A 27348-nucleotide genomic window follows, 5' to 3' on the forward strand; every position below is an offset into this window, starting at 1 on the left:
TTTTGTAATTTAAATTGCTGTGTAAAATCGTATTAATAAAGGTTGATTAGCCTTAAATAATCATACATATATTTATATAATTTGAAAGCCCTAGATATTCTCTTTAATTTGGTGTATACAGTTCAGGTGTGTGATGTTATATGAATATGAATGTAAGAATATGAATATCATATTCTGACACAGAATGGAATTTTCGGAATTTGGGGCTCAGGCCTTAAAGGGTTCAATTCTGTTCTACATTATGTTGCCAAAAGTATTCAAACCGATCAAGGTTATAACTTTAATTTCACACTGTTTTCACAGGTTTTTCACGAGCTTGCAGTCAAGCATAAATTATCCAGTACTTACCATCCTTGAGTCTCAGGGTGCGCTTGAACGTTTCCACCAGACCCTCAAGACCATGCTGTGTACGTTCTGTGTGGAAATGGGTTGAGACTAGGATTAAGGTCAATCTGCAGTCAGGAAGGACACAGAAAATCATCCATGAATTAAGGGAGACTGGGGCAAGATGAGCCGATTTGTAGCACAGTTGTCCTCTGTATGCATGAAGAAATGAGATGGAGGTAAAACTAGTACGTTTAATAATATTTCAGAGTGTTTTCTATAACTCAGGGCTACAGAAATATTTATTTAAAAAATCCAGTGGCTCAACTTGCCCCAGGGGGTCAGTTGAACCAAGGCAGGAGTTGAGCCAGCAAATAATTGCACATAAATAATTGTAATAAATAAATACTAATTTTCTATGCATTTTCCAATTACAAATGTTTTGCTGTACTTTCATATTGTAAGGCAAAGGTACCCTAAAGTCTAGACCCAGGGGGCACTATGCCCTGAAAAAACAAAAGAAGTACAATCAACATAATCTCATCAACTAAATCAGCATACCAACTTTCTCACAAAGACATCATCACAGTCTCAAAAACACCCAACTGAGTGTGAAAAGATTCATGGTTGTCTTTCCACATCTGTTCTCTCTCCTCCTCCCTCCTCCTGTCCCTCTCAGCTCAGAATCACCTCAAACTCATCTAGATTATGTATGTTCAAAAGTATCACATCCTATGTATAAAAAGAATGTAACTACATGTATCATTTAAATGGTTTCAACGTGGCAGGCCGGTGAGTCGGCCACGAAACGTGCTGAATGGGCCATGATAAGCTAAAATAAGCCGCTGCATTATGCGGAACAGACCACAAAACGGCACCACGATGTGCAGAAAAGGACAGCAAACCCCATCCCACCCCCACCCCCCACTCACCAACTTTTGGACCAGATGCCATGTAAAATCCCGTGCCGATTCCTCTTCCCAGCCCTGCCCAAGGGTGTAAATTTGGCTTGAAGAAGAGGTGTGCCATGTCTTCCGAAAACAAAAGACAAGGAAAGCACCTGGCCAGATGGTGTTTCACCCGTTTGTCTTAAATAATGTGCTATCCAGCTGGCCCCCATCTTCACACTGATCTTCAATAGATCACTGGAGCAGTGTGAAGTCCCATGCTGCTTCAAATGCTCAGTCATCATTCCTGTCCCAAAGAAACCCAAAATCACAGGATTAATGACTACAGACACATCGCCCTGATGTCTGTGATCATGAAATAATTTGAGAGACTGGTGTTGGCCCACCTGAAGGACATCACTGGACCCTTTCTAGATCCCCTTCAATTTGCTTATTGGACAAACAGGTCTGTGGATGATGCAGTCAACACTGGATTGCATCATATCCTGCAACATCGGGACAGACCAGGGACATATGCAAGGATCCTTTTTGTGGACTTCGGTTCAGCTTTCAACACCATCATCCCAGCTATACTTCTGACTAAATTACACCAACTCTCTGTTCCCACCTCTATCTGTCAGTGGATCACAAGCTTTCTGTCGGACAGGCAGCAGCTAGTGAGAAAGGGGAAATGCACCTCCAGCAACTGTATAATCAGCACTGGTGCCCCCCAGAGATGTGTGCTCTCCCCACTACACTTCTCCTTGTATACCAATGACTGCACTGCCAAGGACCCCTCTGTTAAGCTCCTAAAGTTTGATCTCCAAAGTATTTAGTATACGTTACTGATCGTGGGCAGCTGTGGCTCAGCTGGTAGAGAGGGTTGTCAGCCAATCACAGGGTTGGTGGTTTGATTCCCAGCCCACATGACTCCACATGCTGAAGTGTCCTTGGGCAAAACACTGAACTCCAAGTTGCTCCCAATGGCAGGCTAGCACCTTGCATGGTTGCTGTGCCGTCATTGGTGTGTGTGAATGAGACGCAGAGTAAAGTGCTTTGAATACCGCTAAGGTTAAAGAGGTGCTATGTAAGTGCAGACCATTTACCTTGAGTAATCTAACAGAATATGTTACAAATTTCATTTTACAGCATGTAATCTGTAGTGGAATACATTTCAAAAGTAACCCTACCAACCATGTATATATATATATTAGTCTTATTGTTTATAAAGCTTTCTCTGATTCTGAATATGGGGGGGTGTATTTGCTTGTTTTGATTATTGGGGAGGGCCCACCCCATCTCCCCTAGAATGTACACCCTAGGTTAAACCTTTAAACTACACCTGTATTAATATATGATTATGGTATATATTAGTCAATTATTAATGTTTATTGTTTCAGTTAGCATCTTATAGCTCTTTCTTACACTCACACTAATAACTCCGCCCCTTCATAGTTGATAACATGGTACTTTCCAGTGACGACTCATGGTCATATGATCTTAACAAAATAAATAGTGAAGGGGTGTCATTTCTGGGAGTTGGACTGCCTAACAAGTTTATTTTATTACATCTCGATATTGATAACTAAATTACAGCAATGTCGACAGAAATGCTCGGAGGAATATGTGAGGTGCAGGACGCCACCCCAGAGGTGCAGAACATCTGTGATGAGGTAAGAGGAATGTTTGGGTGGTCTATTGTGGTGTAAGCTGATCTTTTTTTATAAAAAGCAAAGTTATAGGCAGGAAGTTAGATTAGTAATCAAATAAAATGATACAGTATTTATCAATTGTGTTAAAAAGGGAAAATCTAAAGCAAAACAGACAAAATTGTTTGTTTCACTCGATGTCCCACTCAAACACAGTTAATGCTGATTTATCATCACATGGAGTTGAGTCAGCATTTGGGTGAATCATTGTGGTTCATTGTGTTAGTGATGAGTCAAACTAAACACTGTGTTATCCTTTGAAACATGTTTTCTTCTTGTCTTCTTTCACAAAGATAAATTAATATAAAATATAAAAAAAATTGTGAATACAAGCTTCTCAGTTGCATGTGCGGGTAATTATTGCACCCCTAATTCAAATGAACAAATAAGACATTACATTTTGCTTTGAGAACATGAAGCCAATTTTTTAGGACCATTAAAATGTTTTGCATTATTTCCAAATATCAAATGTGTCTCTTTTAATTTAGGTGAAGCCAGAAGCAGAAGAAAAAGCTGGAAAGAAATTTGATGTTTTCACTGCCAAATCTTTCACCACACAGGTTGTGGCAGGAACCAACTATTTTATCAAGGTAATCTCTAACAAGTATTTATTTATTTTTACTAAACTGGTTTGGTAGGATATGAACTTGTGACTTTTTCGACTTGTACACTGCTCATACTTGTATCCATCCATCTATTCATCTGCAGAAAGTGTTACATTCTTAAGTTTGTGTGTATTCAACTTCTTAATTCTTAATTTTTTCTTTAGGTCAACGTCGGAGAGGATGAATTCGTTCATCTGAGAGTTCATGAATCTCTTCCTCACTGTGGAGGAAAACTACATCTGCATGCAATTCAGACCTCTAAAACGCACCTTGACCCTATTGGATTCTTCTAATCAAACACAGAAATAATTAACAATGTTACAGCTTTTTTATTCAAATCTAAATCATTAAAGTGAAGCCAATATTCAGCTATTTCAGTGCCCGGATATTTGAGTTTTATGTGATCAACTTCCTCATCATTATAAAAGAAAATGCTACTTTTAAAATAAAGGGAAATTTGATATTGGAAATGAATGTATCTGAGTTTTATTTACACCCTCTGAAAGAATATAATTGTAAAAATATTTTTGAACACACAAATTATTGTAACTATGAGCCCTCATACACATTTAGAAGATATACCAATAATAATCAATTACAATCTTATTAGCATTTTGGCCTTTATTCAAGCAATGTTTTATATGTAAATACTGCATATATACAGGGTGGCACAAAAACAATATGGCCACTATGAAGTTGTCATGACCAAACTCTCAAACATTTGATATCTCTGAAAAGCCCAGAGAGTCCTCTGATAATACCCCAAGATTTACCACTGGAGCATGTATGGGCCAAAAGAAAATTCAATAACAAATGTCCTACACAAAAATGAATAGCTGGGGCTCAGGAGGATAATGACCATTAAAGCCTGATAATTGAATTGAATTTTTTTTTATTTTATTTTTTTTTTGTGATTTCTTCTTATAGTTTGTCTAATGTACTAAAAACAGTTTAATGTCAAAAAAATATAATTTTATGACAATTCTTTCATATGTCAGGCTTTACAGGGTTAAAGGCAAACCTAACATGAGGTTGTTCATCGATGGTAAATGCTTCCGTTGAATCCATCAGTCTGCAATATTTCAGCTTCATGTTTGATATGTGAGTTCCTGGTAAATAACTACATTACCCATGGTCCAGCAGGGAAAGCTTCACCAATCAGAGAACCGTGGCTAACAAAGCCTGCGAAACGAGCCTAGGAGCGACCGCCCATTCCCATGAAGCAACCAAGTAGGTCTCCCTTCACCCTTGAACTACTTATAGTTGTACATATCAAACTATTTTGCAATAAATGTAAAATATGTTGTTTCTATACTTATAATCAACAACCTAAAATCAAAATTGTTATATATTCCCATCATTTTTATTTTATTGCATCATTCGCAATGCTTCATGGGATTGTAGTCCGTGCCCTTGTGATGATGCCAAGTACACAGTCTTCATGTCCGATTGTGCCTCAAAACAAAGTTTGTATGTTGTGATTCACTTCAGAGCTTGTTGGTTTGGCTCATAGCTTACCACTCTCATATGGATGGTTTAACAAGGTTTTCAATGGTTTCTTTGGGACAGGAATGATGACTGAGCATTTGAAGCAGCATGGGACTTCACACTGCTCCAGTGATCTATTGAAGATCAGTGTGAAGATGGGGGCCAGCTGGTTAGCACATTATTTAAAACAAGCAGGTGAAACCCCATTCATTTTATGAAAAGCCTCTTCAAGAATATGAATTGGAAAAATACTTTCCGAACCCAGGCGGCTGAAAAAGTGGGTGGACACTGTTGCGCTCTATAGTCGTGGTCACACATAACAGTCAACTCAATGGGATTCAATGAACAAATTGCGCCTGATGGTCCTCTGCTGTGGCGAAGAATTTCCCCACATGGATTTTGAGTTGTGTTTAATTTTGGTGAACCTTGACAGTCGAATTCAGTGCATTCACCAATGGGAAGTTGCTTGGCCTGACCGTGCCTTATTGCAGAGTAAACTCCCCTACACATTTGGCGCCATGATTATTCTAATTGACGATACACCATGTTCTAGTTCTGGTCTCCATAATAAACCACCAATATGAGCTTTCCAGACAGAGAACAGCAACCATTTTAAGTGTTAGTTTGAGTCCAAAAAGCACTGATTAATCTGTAAAACCGATATATCTGTCAATCCTATTTTGCCACTATGATGTGGCTTTTATGCGGAGTAAAAGCACTTAACACCCAACTCTAATTATAAGCTTGTCTGAATAACAAGGTTCATTCAATACAAGAGTACAAGACAAGAGTCAATACAACGTAAGGACCAGGAAAGTGCGTTCCATAGTCTAGGTGCCATTACTTGAAAGGATTGATCTCCACGGGTCTGGAGAAATCTGGTGTGCGGAACCACCAACAATCTCTGGCCAGATGATATAAGACTCTGAGTAGATAAATAAGACTTTAACAGGTCTGAGATATACTGGGGAGCTTGTCCATGTAAAGCCCTCAAAGTTAAAATCAAGACTTCAAAATGTATCCTAAAATGACTGGCAACCAACGAAGAGACAATAGAACAGGAATAATATGCACTCTTCTATTAGTTCCTGTTAAGAGCCTTGCAGCAGTATTCTGTACAGTCTGAAGACGATCAAGAGCTGTTTTGTTGAGACATATAAAAAGAGCAAACAATGATCTAACCGAAAAGTAATACAAAGCATAGATAATCATCTCCAAACAGGGGCAGATATTAGTATCTGTTTTATCAGTGCTCAACTGGAGAAGGTTAACCACCGCTAACCTTTGCTTGATGTCAGTCAAGCAACCAATTAAGCCTGATAATTTGTGAAACTCAGAAGGAACTTTGAAGGAACCATAGAGCTGGATATCATCAGCATATAGGTGGTAGGAGGCTAATACGCTGTCCTAGAATAATTATATATAACCAAAACGGAATTGGACCCAAACCAGAACCCTGAGGAACCCCACAACACAGGACTGTTGTCTCTGACAAGATCTGATTTACTAGATCTGTGATGAGGTAAGTCGAGACCGGTTTTGCTTTTGTTATGGATGTGTTAGCTGATCTATGAGTGAACGCAGGACAAAAAGATGACCGATAAATTTGAAATTTAAAGGGATAGTTCACCCAAAAATTATAATTCTGTCAACATTTACTCACCCTCATGATGTCCCAGATTTGTATGGCTTTCTTTCTTCAGCAGAACACAAAGGCAGGTTTTTAGAAGAATATCTCAGCTCTGTTGGTCCATACAATGCAAGTCAACAGGGTCCAAAAATTTGAAGCTCAAAAAGCACAAAAAGGCAGCAAAGAAATAATCTAAACGATTTCAGTGGTTAAATCCATGAAAGTTGTGGGTGAGAAACAGATTAATATTAACGTTTATTTTTTTTCTATAAATAACCCTAAGCACTCTTCTCTCCTAAGAGTTCTTCTTTTGTTATTGGCGATTTGCATTATTTGTGAATATCGCCACCTACTGGGCAGGGAGGAAAATTTATAGTAACAAAATTAATTAAATATTGATTGTTTCACACCCACACCTATCATATCGCTTCTGAAGACATTGATTTAACCACTGTAATTGTATGGATTGCTAACCCTTTATGTGCTTTTTTTGAGCTTCAAAGTTCTGGCCACCATTCACTTGCGTTGCATGGACCTACAGAGCTGAAATATTCTTCTACATTTATGCAATAACATTTATGCATTTGGCAGATGCTTTTATCCAAAGCGACTTACAGTGCACTTATTACAGGGACAATCCCCCCGGAGCAACCTGGAGTTAAGTGTCTTCCTCAAGGACACAATGGTGTGGCTGTAGGGATTGAACCAGCAACCTTCTGATTACCAGTTATGTGCTTTAGCCCTCTACGCCACCACTGCTCCCTCAAAATCTTATTTACAAAAATAAATGTGTTTGAAAGACACTCTCATGTACTCAAGGTGCAAAGAAAGTAGTTTTAAAATACCTTTTACTCGATGTTTACACCACATGACATTTTTAAAGTAATTAAATGTCCTTTTTAAATACTATAAAGGTTTTTAAAAAATGTATGAAACCAAATTGGACACATAGATTACATTTCTACATTTGACATGTGTTTTAAACTTGATTTTTAAAACATTTCACATTTTTATCACATGTGACAACCTTATTTGTCATTGTAAAAACATTAAGACTTTAAAAAAATAATCAAATGTACCATAAAACTATAGTTTTGTAGACAAATATACAATGTACCATATACAGTATGAATTTCTTTACAAAAATGACATTAGAATATGAAAAAAAACAGAGAAATATAAAAATCTTTAGACAACTGCTTAGTTCTTACACTTCCATTTGTGTTTAAACATACTTTTGATGACAATTTTTATTCTACAATGTGGAAAAAAGTAGTAGTAAATAATATTGTAAGTAGGTTTGTTTACATGTGTGACTGGTACATTTTACACTGTCGTTTCGTATCAAGGAAGATTTGGGCGAGTCACATGTCTTTCTCTGACACAACCGGTTTACCAGTGAAACCAGTGCCATAACAGTAATAATGTAATTTATAAAATGGAATGGAATCAACAGAAAACAATTTTAATGACATTGTAATCCGTTCAACGTTGGCTTTGACAGCTACATTTTCTAATTTTACATAACATTTAGCATATATGACTCCTGGGGGGGGGTGGAAAGGTATTGAAATAATTTTGGTTATTCAAAAAGTGTCACAAGCCAATAAATATTTTAGGTGCATGAGAACTTCACATAAGTATATACTGAGGGCAAATGCTCAGTTTTTCAAGAAACATTTAAATAATATCCAAAACCACATTTTAAACTTCTGTTTCACACGATATATGTTGCAGTCAAGCTGATGAGACAGAAAGATGAGAACTTCTGCAATTGGAAGGTACAGAATGGTGTAAAAGAGTACAAACGTATTGAAAACCAACAGAGAACAGCAGAGATTGACCCATCAAACACTCCTTCAAAACCATCTCGTCATTTTAAATGAAACATTGTGACTGACTCTACATAATGGAATGATTATCATATGATCAGTGAGCTCCATGTATTTATGTGCACCATTTATTACAAGGAAAACGATTCAGATAATATAATAATCCTTATTTATATACAGGGCTGGACTGGGAAGAGAAATCGGCCCGAGATTTTACATGGCAACTGGCCCAAAGGGGGGGGTCGCTGTTCTTTACTGCATATCATGTTTTGCACAACGCGACGCTCATTTTAGCTTATCGCGGCCCATTCAGCACGTTTTGCGGCCTACCCACCGGCCCGCTCGTTTCTCCCGATGGCCAGTCCACCCCTGATCAGCCCCAAAGTGCATCGGCCCACCAGGAAAATGCCCGGTATGCCAGATTACCAGTCCAGCCCTGTTTATATAGCACTTTTTAGCGATTAAGCACAAAGTGCTTCACAGAACATAAAATCATAAAAACACAACACATTCACATGGTAATAAAAGCCAGTCTATACAAATGAGTTTTTAAATGAGACTCATGACAAAACAGATCATAATACCATAGCCCATAATCGTGGGGCCTTCACTACAAAATACAAATTACCTTTAGTTTTGCATCTGGAACAGCCAACAGTTCACGACAAGATTATCTAAGAGGACTAACTGCTTCATATGGTGTGAATTATGATATAACATTTCCAAGGGGTGCATTTGTGAATTTTAAAGGAACATTCCGGGTTCAGTGCAAGGTAAGATCAATCGACAGCATTTATGGTATACTGTTGATTACCACAAAAATAATTTTGACTCATCTGTCCTTTTCTTTAAAAAAAATTAGAGCCTGGGTATCTCAGCGAATATTGACGTTGACTACCACACCTGGAGTCGTGAGTTTGAATCCAGGGCGTGCTGAGTGACTCCAGTCAGGTCTCCTAAGCAACCAAATTGGCCCGGTTGCTAGTGAGGGTAGAGTCACATGGGGTAACCTCCTCGTGGTGGCGATTAGTGGTTCTCACTCTCAATGGGCGTGTGGTAAATTGCGCATGGATCGTGGAGAGTAGCATGAGCCTCCACATGCTCTGAGTCTCCGCGGTGTCATACACGATGAGTCACATGATAAGATGTGCAGATTGACGGTCTCAGAAGCGGAGGCAACTGAGACTTGTCCTCTACCACCCGGATTGAGGTGAGTAACTGCACCGCCACAAGGACCTAATAAGTAGTGGGAATTGGGAATTACAAATTGGGGAGAAAAGGGGATAAATAATAAAAAAAGATCAAAAGAAAAAAAAGTGAGTGGAAGTGAATGGGACTAATTTTGAAGGGTTTAATTTAAATTTTTCTAATTTTATAAAAGCACTTGCATGAATTCTTCTGTTAAGTTTTATTAAGTTGTTTAAATTTTTTGTTCTAGGTGGTCATGGCAACAAAGTTCTAAAATTGGATATAACTTTGCACACTGTAAAAAAAAATCCTGTTGCCCCCCAGTAAAAACATTATGTACAGTAAAAATGCCATAAACTTGATTTAAACCTTCTGAAACAGTAAAAATCTGCTTTGTACTTTATAAGGTATTTGTTAATCACAGTAAAAACGACAGAAGAGCACATGATGACATTAAGTTCATCAATAGTGTCTCTTCCAGTAGAAATGACCAATTGTTATGATTCAGACGAGGAGTGAGGATCTAAATGCAGTTCTTTTAATAAAGGAACAAACGGTGAACAGGATAACTAAAAATAACTAAACAATACAGGGAACAAACAAAACATCCATAAGGGGAAAACAAAGTATAAACATGAGAAACATCCACGGAGAACACGGGCAGGAGAAACATCGAGGACAACCATAACATTAATTGACGACCAACCCCGAATGAACAAACAACAGGGCTTAAATACAGAAGGATAATGATTTAAATTACACACAGGTGAGAACAATGACACTGGCAGTGATGAGGGCAGGGGATTATGGGAAGTGTAGTTCGGGACAGGTGACAGGGGAGAAACACCGAGCAGACAACGGGGAATCGTGACATAACCCCCCCATCAAAGAAAAAAAAAAGAAGGGGGCAGACCAAGGAGGGCACAAGGGGCAAACAGACAGTCCAAGGGGCACAAAGGGCAGACAGGCAGTCCAAGGGGGCCACAAGACGGGGACTGGGTCAGGAGGCCTGGGAGGCGGCCACAGGACAGGGACTGAGTCAGGAGGCCTGGGAGGTGGCCACAGGACAGGGACTGAGTCAGGAGGCCTGGGAGGTGGCCACAGGACAGGGACTGAGTCAGGAGGCCTGGGAGGCGGCCACAGGACAGGGACTGAGTCAGGAGGCCTGGGAGGGGGCCACAGGACAGGGACTGAGTCAGGAGGCCTGGGAGGGGGCCACAGGACAGGGACCTGGTCAGGAGGCCTGGGAGGGGGCCACAGGACAGGGACCTGGTCAGGAGGCCTGGGAGGGGGCCACAGGACAGGGACTGGGTCAGGAGGCCCGGGAGGCGGCCACAGGGCCACAGCCATGGAGAACTCCGAGGGCGGAGCCTTGGAAGGCGGAGCCATGGAAGATTCAGGTGGCGGAGCCATGGAGGGCAGAGCCGTGGAAGACTCAGGTGGCAGAGCCATGGAAGGCTCTGGAGGCGGAGCCGTAGAAGGCTCTGGAGATGGAGCCGTGGAAGGCGGAGCCGTGGAAGGGTCAGGAGGTGGAGCCGTGGAAGGCGGAGCCCTGGGAGGGTCGAGGCTACAGGCGCTGGCTCTGGGACGGTCGAGGCTACAGGAGCTGGCTCTGGAACGGACGAGGCTGGCAACGCTGGCTCTGGGACGGGTGAGGCTGGCAACGCTGGCTCTGGGACGGGCGAGGCTGGCAACGCTGGCTCTGGGACGGGCGAGGCTTCCAGTGCATCGGCCGTGGCAGGCGTGGGCGTTGGCTTGTTGGCCATGGCAGGCGTGGGCGTTGGCTCGTTGGCCAAGGCAGGCGTGAAGGGACGAGCCATGGAAGGCTGGGGGGTGACCACCGTGGGAGGAGAGGCAAAGCATTCTTCCACAACACCCACAATGAACAACGAGCCGCTAACTCGCAGGGTCTCCTCCACGAAGTCGAGGAGCGTCCAGCCACGAGTCGCCGGTGGCAAAAGCTCCCTTAGCGAACTATTGAGGTTTCCCCTGAAGAACACCACCAAGGAATACTCAGGGAAGTCCGCCACATTTGCCAGCTCCAAAAACTCACGAATGTGATCCTCCACTGGGCGGTCCTCCTGCTTGAGGCAGAGAAGCCTGTAGTTTTCCTGGTGAACTTCTAGATCCATAACGTGGACGGTCGTTCTGTTATGATTCAGATGAGGGCAGATGAGGAGTGAGGATCTAAATGCAGTTCTTTTAATAAAGGAACAAACGGTGAACAGATAACTAAAAATAACTAAACAATACAGGGAACAAACAAAACATCCATAAGGGGAAAACAAAGTATAAACATGAGAAACATCCACGGAGAACACGGGCAGGAGCAACATCGAGGACAACCATAACATTAATTGACGACCAACCCCGAATGAACAAACAACAGGGCTTAAATACAGAAGGATAATGATTTAAATTACACACAGGTGAGAACAATGACACTGGCAGTGATGAGGGCAGGGGATTATGGGAAGTGTAGTTTGGGACAGGTGACAGGGGAGAAACACCGAGCAGACAACGGGGAATCGTTACACCAATAAACATGTAGACACACAAAACACCATCAGGGTAACATGTGAAATTATCATAATACAGTAAACATTAACTGAAGTACATGAAACACAGAACACCCAATGCACATAACTGATATTAAAAATAAGAAGAAACTATTCCTATAAAATGTAATGAAATACGATGAGTCATGCAGGGAATTGTGGGAATGCCCGGTTATTGTTTTTTACTATAATTTTAATCATCATTTACTGTAAAAAAAGTACATGTACTCTCTTGTTAAACATAATGTCATTTTTTACCATTAATTATGCAGAAAAATCATACTTTTTACATCTAAAAATTTTCATTTTTACAAAATTTTATTGTAAAAACTACTGTATTGTCTTTTAAAATATATAAAATGTTACTGTATATTTTACAGTTAATACTCGTTAATCAATTAACATTTTATCCCACTAAAGTCATGTTAACACACATATTGATTATGTCTTGTGTCTATACTTTTGAAACAGTGAGTATTTTAACCTTTACAGTTTGACCCCCCCCCCCATTGACTTCCATTTTAAGTGCCTCACTCATAGGCGGAAATCGTGGGGGGGTCGGGGGGATCAGGACATATGTGTATTGTAAATAATATAATGATATATTCTTAAAATAATTGTTTAAGAAATAAAATAATACAAATGCAAACGGGGCAACAACAAAAAAAAACCTTGGTGTCCCCTTCAAAAATTGCTCTTGAGAATTGTTATGTTTATTGTCCCCCCCAACATTTTGATGAAACTTTCGCCCCTGGCCTCACTGTAACCCAGATTCTTGCATTTTTATTGAAAAGGAGGGACAAGTATAACTTGTATTGAACCTGGAATATTCCTTTAAGTTTATAAATGGCATGTTATCTTAAGGAAAAGCAACCCGTAGCAAATAATGAACTTCTGTTACATCAGTGGCCTCGTGAAATATCAGCTGTCATACTGTAATACTCATCTGATCTTGCATAAAAACATTTGCATCATAGCTGCACAAATCTCATGAAAAAAAAGGATGTATTGCAAAATGTCTTATGCAGCAAGAAACATCAAATGCACAAAACTAGACATATTATCCTGAGAGCTGGCATGTGACTAAAACAAATTAATTACACAAAACATACTGTATTAAATATTAGAGATAATAAATTCAAGAGTTGTGATACGTTTGTGTATGTTTGAAAAGTATATACTGTGATCAAAATCAGTAAGTGATCAGAAATCCAGTTATTTCACCATTCAAGTGCAAAAGTGGCAAGTAAAGGCCGTAGTAAATATCATTACACCACACCACATTATTCACAGTCAGTATTTTTGACTTTTTTTCTTCTTCCACATTTTGAAGAAACACTAGATTGAAATACAAGACAATGTAAGCATACAATTTAATTTTAATTAAATCTAAATTCAGGTGGAATGTTTTTATTTCATACTAGCATCAACATGATATGGTGATGTAATGATGTTTCATTATTTTATTTGTTTTAATACAGACAGATCTTTATTGTTACTAACCCTAAGAATTACATTATTTCGAGTAGCCCGCACAAAAGCTGCATTAAAAGAATACCAATCAATCTATTGTGTTAAAACGTTCTGATAAGGGAAGATATTTTTTACAGGATTGTTATGATACACTCTTGAGTACAACAGCTGAAATTATGAAACACCTCATTGAAAAGCAGTTTCATTATCTCAGTCTTGCTCTTCATATTACTATTTTAACTTTGGTTATTTCTGTGAAACAAACCAGCATTTAAGTTGATCTTATTCAAAGTCTTCAAGTCAATTTATATCATTTGAAACTCTTGTGTTTTAGACCTGTTATTCTGCATTCAGCATATGGTTATAGTAGTCAGTTAAACCACTAGGAAAAGATATTGCCAATGGAGTCAGTTTATAGAATAATAAATTATCCACACATTTATGGGGACAGGGACATCATATTTGACCAATAGGTGGCGCTGGACCACTAGTGACAAAGTCATTCTAATTCTTGTAAAATGCTGGAAGTTTCCCCCTGCCTGTAAGCCATATCTCAATATATACTCTAGTAATGTGGAGCCCCTTAGAGGACAGGGTGGGAATTTTTTTCAGAGAATTGTATTTGTCCCCTTTCCATAAATTTTACATGGTTTCACTACAGTTACCATATTTTAACCTTGACATCTGTAATAACAACATAGTAATAAAACAGGAAAATGGAATCTATAGAAATAAAATTAATAAAATTAATCATTTGTAGTTATTATGGTTTGTAGTAAACAGCGTCTGCCAAAAAACATGGTTAATTTTCATAGTTACTACAATATTACTATACACTTATTTTTAAGAAATACATGTTTTACTTCACTTTTCTCTTTAAAGCTGCTTTGAAACTGTAATTATTTTGAAAAGTGCTATATAAATAAACAAATATTTTCCAAATAAAATATAAATAATACATTTTGCTTTAGTACAATAGCACTATAAAAGCCATTTTTTTTGTCATATTAATGTTAAGTCCCTCGCAATGGGATTATCGAATTTGGGGGTCCATGGACTAAAAAAGTTTGAAAACCCCTGCTCTAAGGGGCTCTGTATGAATACAAAAATACATTTAAAATATGGTAATCAATATATTTTACACAACAAAAAACAACAAAAAACAACAAATTACTCCATCCATCCATCCATCTTCAACCGCTTATCTGAAGTCGGGTCGCGGAGGCAGCAGCTCCAGCAGGGAGCCCCAAACTTCCCTATCCCGAGCCACATTAACCAGCTCTGACTGGGGGACCCCGAGGCATTCCCAGGCCAGTGTGGAGATGTAATCTCTCCACCTAGTGCTGGGTCTTCCCCGAGGCCTCCTCCCAGCTGGACGTGCCTGAAACACCTCCCTAGGGAGGCGCCCAGGGGGCATCCTTACCAGATGCCCAAACCATCTCAACTGGCTCCTTTCGACGCAAAGGAGCAGCGGCTCTACTCACGAGCTCCTCACGGATGACTGTGCTCCTCACCCTATCTCTAAGGGAGAAGCCCGCCACCCTTCTGAGGAAACCCATTTCGGCCGCTTGTACTCGCGACCTAGTTCTTTCGGTCATGACCCAGCCTTCATGACCAGTAGTGGTGGTGGCGTACTGGGCTAAAGCACATAACTGTTAATCAGAAGGTTGCTGATTCGATCCCCACGGCCACCACCATTGTGTCCTTGAGCAAGGCACTTAACTCCAGGTTGCTCCGGGGGGATTGTCCCTGTAATAAGTGCACTGTAAGTCGCTTTGAATAAATGTAAATGTTAAAGTAAATGTATGACCATAGGTGAGGGTAGGAACAAGAGCTTTGCCTTCCAGCTCAATACAGCCCCCGCTGCCCTGATTCTCCGGCAAACCTCCCGCTCCATTGTCCCATAACTCGTGAACAAGACCCCGAGGTACTTGAACTCTTTCACTTGGGGCAATACCTCCTTCCCTACCCGGAGTACGCACTCCATCGTTTTCCTGCTGTGAACCATGGTCTCAGATTTAGAGGTGCTAATCCTCATCCCAACCCCTTCACACTCGACTGCCAAGCGATCCAGTGAGAGCTGAAGGTCACGGACAGATGATGACATGAAGACTACATCATCTGCAAAAAGCAGCGATGAGATCTCCAGCCCACCAAACTGCACCCCTTCCTTTCCCCACCTCGACTACGCCTCGATATCCTGTCCATGAATATCACAAACAGGATTGGTGACAAAGCGCAGCCCTGGCAGAGACCAACCCCCACATGGAACGAACTCGGACCTGGACACAGCTCTCGCTTTGGAAGTACAGGGATTGGATCGCCCTAAGAAGGACCCCCCCTCACCCCGTACTCCCACAGTATCTCCTGGGGGACCCGGTCATATGTATTCTCCAGATCCACAAAACACATGTAGACACACAAAGACACATGATGAGCATACTCCCAGGCCCCCTCCAGGATCCTGGCAAGAGTAAATATCTGGTCCGTCGTTCCACAGCCAGGATGGAACCCGCATTGTTCCTCTTCAATCCGAGGTTCAACAATCGGCCGAACCCTCCTCTCCAGCAACTTGGAGTAAACTTTACTGTAGTTGGCACACACTCTCTGGTACCCCTTTTTGAAGAGGGGAATGACCACCCCAGTCTGCCACTCCTTAGGCACTGTCCCAACAACAAATTACTAATATATATATATATATATATACATACTGGGGTGTTTTTAGAGATTGAAGAGACTAGGGGCTTAGCCCAGACACAGACCCACCGCACCCCAAGCACAAAATACAGCTAAATGCATTACTGACAAATTGAATGTTTTGGAAGAACACTACTTACAGTTTCAGTAACAACTCTTATATCTACCCTTTTCTGTTAATGCACAACATACTCTTTGTCTTCCATGGGGTCTACATCATATTTTACTAATTGTTGTCTGTTTCTGTGTCTTTCCTGCTGTCTACATCTATTTGTTGTCAGTTTAATTTCAAACCATTTGTGTTGAAAGGACCTTTTTTGCAATCCAAAACGTTCGAGGGGATATTGAGGTAGCTTTACTTGTTTAGGGCCTGTGTCCGGGTCTGTTACATCAGTAATGGTCTGACCAGTTGCCCCTGTCTGCTCTAGGTCTTTAATTGGCCTGCTGTTCTCATCTGCCCTCACTCTTATCTCATCTGCAAAGTAGCAAAATAAAGATGCAACATGTCTGTATAGAATCATTTATTCTGTTGCTCAAAGTGAAATGTTTATGCTTTTGCATATTATAAAAATATTATTTGAGTAAAAAAAATTGATGATTTAATAATTTAACTTTAATTTAAAAATATTATCGTAATTAATCGCATGCCCATGGACTATAATTAGGAAGATTCCTGAGAAACGTAAGCTTGTAATACCACCTGTTTACTCCAGAGGGCAGTAAGTGAAATTTCAGCTGTAAGAGCAATGCGCAGTTTATACAGTGAAGAAACACTTCAGTGGGCAGAACAACACAAACATGCTTTAAGTTCTTGCGTTCAAAACACTCGAAGGAGCGCAAATGCGGTCTAAGGGATCTCAAGATGTGTTAAAGATTGAGTATTAAACTATATTTAACTTGACACAGTGACCTAAACATTTTACTTTTATGACGCAACGCACCTGAGATGTCTGACGCAGGTGTACATTGACGGGTCCTTAAACAAGCCCTCATAATAAATCTCCAACTGATTGACAAATTCACTTGTGTAATGGATTGCTGTGAACTGTGTGCCAATGATTGACTTATGATCAATAATATGGTAGTAATCAATACATTGTATTATAAAGCTGCTTTTTGTATCGTCTTATCAATGATGAACTCTTCTGCTACAAGAATGTAATGCATTTTAATTATCTGAATATACGTATATATAAAAAAAATTAATATTTAAAAATAACTATGTATAATTATATATTGATATAAATATGTATAATCATTATATATTGAGATATTGTTATATGAGGGGCTTTCTCAGCAAATATTTGTATAGGTGATTAATCGTGATTAATTAATCGGGACACCATGTAATTAAATTGATTACAAATTGTTAATCGATTGACAGCCCTAATTTTTATATAAATGACACAAAAGACAAAGAAAATAATGATCAATTATACCTATAACTACCAGGCATGGTCATATTGACAGCACAATGTAATCTTTTCCGCGGTTGAGGGTTGCTTAGCAACTGTCATTGTCTCTGTCAAAGAAATGTTGCTAGCGGTCTCGAGTGCTATCGCTAATTTGCTCACAAATACAAATTGCTAGATTAAATTGGCTGATCAGTACAATGGCTGACTTGAAAAGAAATCTCTCAATTGGGTATTTTTTCAACTGAAACTGAGATTATTGCGTTTGGAATCTAGTCAAAATTACTGCTATGGCTATTCTAGTAGATTCAGAATTCAGGTAGTTCCAGTGTTAATGAGAAAAACAAAGAATACTCTGATTTAAAAAATATTATACATATATTTATATGAACACATTTTGTAACTAAAATCATGATCATGGGAAGTGAAGTAAGCGGTGCACTCGTATGATTGTAATTCTATAGTGATCGACGCTTGCGCACCGGTTTCTGTGAAATAGAGAGAAATATCCCTGCTTAGATGCTGACACACACACACACACACACACACACACACACACACACACACACACACACACACATGTTGTGTTTCCATGTTTTATGGGGACTTTCCATAGACATAATGGTTTTTATACTGTACAAACTTTATATTCTATACCCTAAACCTAACCCTACCCCTAAACCTAACCCTCACAGAAAACTTTCTGCATTTTTACCTTTTCAAAAAACATAATTTAGTATGATTTATAAGCTGTTTTCCTCATGGGGACCGACAAAATGTCCCCACAAGGTCAAACATTTCGGGTTTTACTATCCTTATGGGGACATTTGGTCCCCACAAAATGATAAATACACGCTCACACACATACACACACACACACACACACACACACACACACACACACACACACACACACACACACACACACACTCACATCCATCCTTATTTATCCAATAACTTGATCTAAACAGCACAAGCCATGATACTATTTCTGAAGTGACATTTTTCAATTACTAATGAAGGCTTGGACATATCATTTGGTTTGAACCAGCAACGGCAGATTCTGATCCGCCGCGTAATAAAGTATTTCCATGTACAAATGTGTTTTTATGACCATACTCAGTTTAATTTTTTTTATTAAAAATGTACTTGTTCATTGAACTGTTGTATATAAGCAATTTCACACTCGCAAACATGCTATATGGCCCTAGATCAGCTGATGTAGGGCCATATAGCACTCTTGCTCATGTGATATTGCTTAAATATGAATATATATATATTGATGGCATGACTTTTATTAATGAATATGCTAGCTGGCATGAATGTTGTTTTTTTTATTCCCCAGCATGTATATATATATATATATATATATATATATATATATATATATATATATCTCAATAACAGGGGCATCAAATAAAAAAATCCATGCCAACTTTCATATTTATAACATATTCATTTTTAATATAATAAATAAATTAAGATTAAGCATTTACAAATTATTATTTCATTCTTAATAATTTCACCCCAATAGTTAATGCTATTGTGTTTTCTGTTTACAGTATATACAGTACAGTAGTATATGGTGGAAAACGAATTTTTGTGATGTACAACATTTTTAGATTTGTATAAAATACCCAAAATGTGTGGGAAAGTGATCAATGGGTCAGCCAGTGTAACTAGTGTAACAGAGAGAGAGAGAGAGAGAGAGAGAGAGAGAGAGAGAGTGGTATTGTAGTAATTCATGCAGCGTGAAGAGTTTATTTAGTTCATTTACTGAATCATAATAGTCAATTAATGAGATTGTAATTCTGTAAGAAATAACTCTCAGCACTGACAAAAGATATCTTTTGGAATTCATGTATTTCTGAAACCTATTGAGGCACATCTCAAGTCTCTATTCATTTATCAACGTTCTTTCTCTTTATGTGATCTGTCACAGTCACACAGAATGAGCAGCATCAGGTTCCAGAGGTTGTGGGAACTGAACACTTTGGCTTTTATTCTGTGCCTGGACTTTGATATATGCATGCCAGGAGTCAGGGGCCACTCTCATGTCAACCTACCAACGCTGTTGTCTTGCCCTCCTTTTGGTAATCTGGAAAGGCAACAGGCCAACTTCTAAAGATCCTAGTTCACTCAAGTAAAAGATGGAAATGAACATTCTTAGTGTTGGCTTTACAACAAATCATATGAGGTTTTTATTAAAAGTCCTTCTCAGGAAACAGTGCCATGTGTGACCTTATGACTTACCAGGAAACAAAACTTCACGTCACAAAATAGATTTAACTCTGTTTAGTGAATAATGCAAAATACATTTTTAAATAAAACCATAACATTTTTTCTAAGTCAGCAACAGAATAAAAATGCAGTTATTTATTTATTTTTTGCCACAAAGTATACAATTATTCACCGTGAACAATGTGCAGTTAAATAGTTACACAGCTCTGTTTCTGTGTTGCTGTATGTTATTTGGGCATCATGTCATCATCTCAGATGTCGAGTTAACACCTGCAAAAAATGGTCATAAATACCTGCACTGGTTCACCTCTCTCCAGGCATGGCTCCAGCTCTAAGATTTAAGGTGGGCCATAGGACCCTCTGGTTGGAGGGGTGGGTGTAGGTGTAGTTCTCAAGGTGGGCCAAGTTCACGATTGGGTGGGCCAGGCCCCCCCGTTGAGCCGGGCCTGCCTCTCTCACAACCCACAGTTGAGGCAAACAGACAGGTAGGTAGAGACATGCACTTATCGGGGGTTTTCTCGGAAAAACTTGTTTATACCCAAGGCTACAGTAGGTTTTACACCTCTTATAGGCATATCTCACCTATGTAATAAGAAACAGCTGTAAAGCCCCATAAGCAAATTCCTCTTGTACCTTTAAATGGGAAAAAACTATAAACCCGGTCCTGCTGTGATTTAAAAAGTCACGGAAGCTCACTATTTGCTCTATTAACGTTATAATTACTGCACGAATCCAAATTAGAGAGCAAAAACAACGAGTTCAGGAAGTTTAGTGCGTATTTAACTGTATGTGTGACTTCTCTGTGTGTGTTACGGTAAACATGATGTTTTGAATGTGAAATGCTGACATTAGACTCTGTTTCAGGTTGCACAGAAAGGTCCAGACTGAGAGAGAAAGAGATAAAGAGGCTCTTTGTGTTTGATCACACTGTTTGTGTTTTGCTGTGATATTTGGTGCTAATTATTGATGACTCTTTTCCAACCTCAAGATCTTTGTGCATGACACACATAAATACACTTTAAAGACACTTTCATTTAAAGACACCCGGGTATTTGACATGCTATACTCTGGGTGTAGTTTTCATTGCCATAATAATTGAGACATTGTACATGAAATATTTGCACTTTTAAAAATGCATTTGTCACACCGCAGAACCATGTAAAATAACTAGTTTTTTCTGGAATATAAGTCACGGTTTGTTTCATCATCTGAAAGGTCCTCCGACTTATAGTCCAAAGCGACATCTATAAGTAATTTATTAGTAGCAATTAATGTCGGCTGTTCAAACGCATGCAGACTAAAACACATGCTTACACACAAACAGATGAAAACATCAGTCAAAGAGACGGTTGTAGTGATTTAAAGTTGCCAATTCAGAGTATTTCACCTTGTAAAAGTACTTTATGCAACCAGTTTAAATATTCTGTCCCATCAACATTATTGTTCCGACGAACTTTATACCACTGTCAAACACAACTCCCCACATGCCCACGAAATGACGTTTCATCACTTAGTAAAAAAATTAAGAAAGTGAACCGGATAATTAGTGTAGCACATAGTTTGCTAATATCAGAAATATCCTCAAACGTTAATGAATGAATAGAATACAAAAGGCAGACTATTTTACTCACAGGCTTAAAGCTGTTTATTTGTATACAGCATAGAGTTTCAAAGCATAGAGATGCATATTTGCTGAGGTAATCTTCAAATGTTGATGTTGAGCAGCTGAAGGGAAGTCGGGACTCGGGCGGCTGCTCCCGGTTTTCGCCATCTGCGCTACTTGTAATTGTTGGCATCTTTGACGGTTTAGATGCTATTAGTGCAGGATGATACTGGAAACTGGATGTGTGCGTCTAGTTTTCACCATGCTTTGGACTATGAATGTGCGTCATGTGGATGTGTCTTCAGCGTAATTCAAGCGTGGATTGTTTGTGAACGACATGGACATGACAAGAACTTTCTAAACCGTTTATCTGTGTTGGCAGTAGTAGCGCCAGCTCATGCATTGGCAAAATGGAACGGGACATCTGTTTACTGTGGGCGCAACTATGTTAGCCAATCAGAACTGTGGGTGTTTACATGGAAGTTCTATGGAGGCGCTTATGCCAAAACTGAGCGTTTCAGACAGAGGGCCAGAGACAGGGTACTAAATTATAACTGATTTGGTGCCAAAAAACTTTACTAACATTATCAGTGGACCTCAGGGAACATAATAAAACTATTAAACAAAAAAGAAGCATTTTCACATGTGATCTTAGACTCTTTTTATTAATATTACATTTAAATAAAAATTGTATTTCACATCTTTTACTGTAGAATTCAATCCAATCCCCTTAACCCAGATGTATGGATCCTGTCTTAACGTGTTGGAGTTTCAGGGGGCGTGGTGTGTGTGTGTGTGTGTGTGTGTGTGTGTGTGTGTGTGTGTGTGTGTGTGTGTTGCCTCTGGTTAAGAAAAAAAGTGGCTCACCCCCTTACAAACCTCTGTGCCAACTGTTGTGTAACAAAGCTGTTAAATGAGAGGGGACTTAACACAATGTTATTTATGCATTATTTATAATAAATGTTATTATTATTAATATTATTATAAATATAGTAGCAAATAGTCTCGTAAGGTTTGGTTTAGTAATTATAAATAGCTTTATATAAAAAAGTCCTCATTTAAATAGTTAGATAAACATGTGTGTGGGGGGAGGGGTGTGTGTATGTGTGTGTTTAGGGTGCGTGTCTTTCTATAATGGGGGGGTTGGGTTGGGCTGCACTATATAAGACCATGCTGTGGGACTCAGCTCAGAATTTAAACCTTGAGACCCATTTCCACACACTCCAGACTGAGCTCTGCTGTAGCCATGGCAACCATCCTACTGGGAGTTTTGCTCTGCGCCCTTGCTGTTAGTTCAGAGGTCATGCCACAGGCCGACTTTGACGTCAAGGGGGTAAGACTCGAGACATAAAGAGGAGAAATGAAAGGAGGATATGAATTTAGGCTATAATTAAAGGAACTGAGAATACTGATAGACAGGTAAAAGAAGATAAAAACATCTTTGAATCTTTTGTTTAAAAGCAGTTTAATAACTTATATCGAGCGCTATATCGAGAATTTTTTATATGCTTAAAACGCTAAAGTCTCCTTATACACGAATCAGGCATATGAGGTATCATTTGAAAGCTTAGAATCTGAACTTTTCAGAAATAACCATAACTTATGCATTTTATGTTACTTAAAATAACAAAATATGGCCTCAAAACATTTGCATTGAAAATAGTGCCCCCTCGAGTTAATGGGGTAGACATATTTACATAAAAATAAAAGTCCTTCACATAGCACCTAAATGAAGTCATATATCTAATGAAAGCTCTCATTCTCAGGAACAGAACAGTTCAAAATATTTTCAAAAGAATCACAAAGTGAAATCATACTACGATAACTGCTGCTCCAATCCCCAAGTACCAAAAAACGTTATATCTGATTTTACCTTAGGGTGTTTTCTAAACAATGAGCCATGGTATACTTGTCTCTGAGCTTGCTTGTGTGAATAATCCAATGTTATATCTTAACTATATGTCCAGAACAAAATATGCCATCCAGAAGGAAAAGCATGCTAAACAAATCATTATAAAAATATGTTTTCGACTACTGATGATACAATGTTATATATAATTGTAAAGGGGATGATCTCAGCTTTCTAATGACACTTAGATTGAGCTTCTAGTCCACTCAGAGGCCGAGATATTCAATGAAACAACAAGGGTGGTGCTTAAACTGAAAATTTGACTGAATGTCTATGGACGAGCACATCTGTGAGGGCTAAAATACCATAGAGCGCCACCTACATTTCAGATCAGTATATTGTGATGGAATGTGATAGAGAACAAAACTATTTGTTCTTGTGCTTGCTGCCATCTAGAGGAATGAAATAAGACTTTTCAAAGTGAGCTTGAGTGAACAGAATCAGAATTAAGTTTTTAAAGTTAGTTTTTTGTGTTCTTTTTTACTTTCTGTCAATCAAAAGATTATAAACACAAGTCTTTTTATTTCATTTGGGGGGTTCTCTGAAAAATTAGACCAATTGTTTTGCAAATAGTCCACAGTAAATGGAAAGCTTTTAAATTTTAGTGTGAAAAATTGCAGGCAATAGATCAAAAATGCCCCAGAGAATATATGATTTTTTTTATAATTGTGCAGCTCAGTTAAAGTTCACTTAAATAGTTGTACAGTGAAAAAAAAAAGTTTACTTTTTTTTTATGTAGTCTCATAATTAATAGGAGGTCTTAAAAACTGCATGTATGATAATTTTTTGTTTAAGATCAGTATAGCATGCCAAACTGAGGTATAATAATAACTGGTAAAATTTCAAGTCAACTGCACATTTATTACTTTAATATTAAAACTTTGGCTTAAACATGTGTATGTGGTTGGATTGGTGGACAATGGCGAAAAATATCCCATAGACTTACACTGTGACTTAAGACATATCTAGGTATCAGAATATCAAAAAGACTTGGGCCTGGGCTCTTGTGACCAGTGAGCAACCACCCAGATTGCCATAGAAATTGCATAGCGTTAATCTGGAAACCACGCAGAACACCGGCAAGTTTTTAACAAGCATGCACCACTCACATTTACTACAGAAAATGTCAAATGACCTGTGTCCTTCTCATAGGTGGCTGGGAAATGGTACCTGATTGGTTTTGCCACCAATGCAGAGTGGTTTGTCACCCGCAAGGCAAACATGAAGATGGGCGTCGCCATGCTCACGCCAAATGATGGAGACCTGGAGATGGCATATTCTAGTCTCAAGTAAGATTATTGATGAATAGAATGTTATCAAAACTTAGTTTCGGGGAAGCAACTTTGAAACGGTAGATTGGCAACAAACTTCAACTACTTCCCAGCAAACACAGAATGTTCCCCTAACGTTAGCATATGGTTCCCTTTTGGTTATTTATTCGGTAACCAATTCCTAACATTCTAGGAACATTCCTTTTAGGTAATATTTTTTATAATCATTAACATACCTTCCCAGAATGTTGCCATGAGGTTTGTAAGGGGCACCCTAAAGAGAAATTATACAGAATAACCTCTAATTGTTATTTTTAGGTTTTATTTGTACAACCAAAAACTAACCTTCCCAGAGCATTGCAGATGTTTTTGTGGGAAAACCCAATAAAAACATATACAGTGTCACATATTCATGTTTTTGTGCTTTTATGTTGAAATTCTTGTTTAGTTCCCACTTTCCTGTTTCCTGTTTGTTTTGTAGTCCTTTTGTAGTTTTATTTCACAATTGGTTCTCCCTGATTGTTTCCCCAGATGTTCCTTGTTTTCCCATGTATGTTTGTCAGTTTTTGCATGTATTGTCTACGCTTGGTTCCCTGTGTTTTGCTTTTTGTTTTATTCTGAGTAGCTTGTTTATTTTTCATCAATAAAGCTGCATTTAGATCCTCATTCCTTGCCTGCCTCGTCACGTACAGAATGTTCTCTAATTGTTATTTGTAGTTTTTTTTTGTATAACCAAAACCAAACATTCCCAGAACGTTCTGGGAACCAAAATTGTTTGTGTTTTTTAAACTACAGTCTAGCTGCTCTTTTGAAGAAGTAACAAAAAGGTTCTAACTACATTGAAGAGGACTATATCTATTTCAGTATATAACTGTCTGATGATATTATTTTTTATTTAATCACAGGCGTAATTTCTGTCACAAAACAAAGATGGTTATTGAATGAATGAATGAATGAATGAATGAATGAATGAATGAATGAATGAACAAACTCAAATAGGGTGAAGCTATATAAAGAAGACCAAAATGCCGCAAAATAAGTTGGATCAGTGAATTGTTTTATTTTATCTCTTCATTTACATGAATCATTCATACAGGCTTTCTAACCCTACCTATGATTGAGAAAATAATTTAGGACGGACTGGTTCACTAGAATGATTCAAAAACTTCACAGCTTCATATGGGAGAGAGGGCCGTTTAGAACTAACCGATTCACTAGAAGTAAATTAGACTTTCCCAGGAGCAGACTGGGAACAAGGGTTAGGCAATGTGTTTCGCTGTCCCCTTCTGCATATTTTGGCACATTTGGCGGCCCCCTTCAGATTATCGTGGCCCACTTTGGCATATCACTGCCCCGTTTTGAGGCCGACCCACCGGGAAACGTCCCGGTTCTCCCGATGGCCAGTCTGCCTCCAACACTACATGAGATCGGACCGTTCAGCAAATTCAGTCAATTGTGAATTGTACAATGACTCTGACTTTTAAGAAGGGGGCAGTTATGAGTGCTCAGTCAGTTTGTTCGGCTGTACAGCTGCGTACGCAAACATTATAATAAAAAACAGCGATTAGTGTTTGGTTGCGCTACTCAGCTACTTGTAGGGAAAAGTAGCTCGTTATTAGAAACATTGCCCATTATAGGAATATCCGTCACGTGTACTACAAATGTTAGGTTAAATGCGCTGTAACTTTAATTGCTCAACAACACCACAGCATAATGGAAATGCAAAACTGTATTTCTTACTTTTTATCCATGGTGTCTTTTGCAGTCCTGATGGCTCGTGTTGGAGAATGACTCATCTGGCTCAAAGAACTGATGTTCCTGGGAAATTCAGCTTCCGCAGCGAGCGTTAGGACAAAACATTCTTAAACATAACATACAGTTCTGAATTTTTACAAGGCTTCGGTTTAAAATAAGAAATGATACGTTTGTTTCTCAGGCTGGGAGACTGATAATGACATGCGTGTGGTGGACGTGAAGTATGATGAATACGCTTTGATCCACACCATCAAGACCAGGGCTGGCTCCACAACTCTACTCAACAAACTCTACGGTAAAATCCCCCATACAGTTTAACATTATTCAATAGTCAACATAAAATTAAGATTGACAACTTTATTAGGGGTCAAGCACCAAAGGGGCATTCTTATTCTTATTCTTATTATTCCGCTTCTTCCGCTCTTGAGTCAATGGCAGCCCATAGAAACCGCTTGTGGGAAAGTTATACAATTTGGCACACAGGTAGAGGACAGTCTGATATGCTACCACAGCAAATTTGGCATCTCTACATCAAACACTCTAGCGCCACCAACTGCCCAAATTTGCACTCACATTTATATTAATAACTTTTGAACCGTGAGTCCTAGAATCTAAATCTAAATTCTTCTGATTCCTTGGCTCCAGATGATTCGATTGCACCATATGCCATCATTTTCCATCATGGAAATTTTTCCGCCATTATTTATTTTCTGAAAAACCTACTTTTCGAACTCGTCCTAGGCCGTTTGTCCGATTTACATGAACA

The 27348-nt window shown here is 38.9% G+C and overlaps 1 protein-coding gene across 2 annotated transcripts in view; it reads left to right on the top strand.

Moving 5' to 3' along the window:
* The first annotated feature begins 2706 nt into the window (after positions 1 to 2706).
* The window catches only part of LOC127631951 (lipocalin-like), a 26185-nt gene continuing 1543 nt past the window's right edge, over positions 2707 to 27348 (top strand). The window contains exons 1-5 of one of the 2 annotated variants that reach the window (XM_052110384.1): positions 2707 to 2884; positions 3409 to 3510; positions 24709 to 24845; positions 26593 to 26672; positions 26764 to 26877. In XM_052110384.1, coding sequence (XP_051966344.1) covers positions 2810 to 2884; positions 3409 to 3510; positions 24709 to 24845; positions 26593 to 26672; positions 26764 to 26877 — 508 coding nt within the window. In that variant the 5' untranslated portion in view covers positions 2707 to 2809. Of the gene's footprint in view, positions 2885 to 3408; positions 3511 to 22814; positions 22981 to 24708; positions 24846 to 26592; positions 26673 to 26763; positions 26878 to 27348 lie in introns of those variants that run through there. The other variant, XM_052110375.1, reaches the window with a different exon arrangement.

Source organism: Xyrauchen texanus, chromosome 3 (assembly GCF_025860055.1).
Source record: "Xyrauchen texanus isolate HMW12.3.18 chromosome 3, RBS_HiC_50CHRs, whole genome shotgun sequence".
Lineage (NCBI taxonomy): Eukaryota > Metazoa > Chordata > Actinopteri > Cypriniformes > Catostomidae > Xyrauchen > Xyrauchen texanus.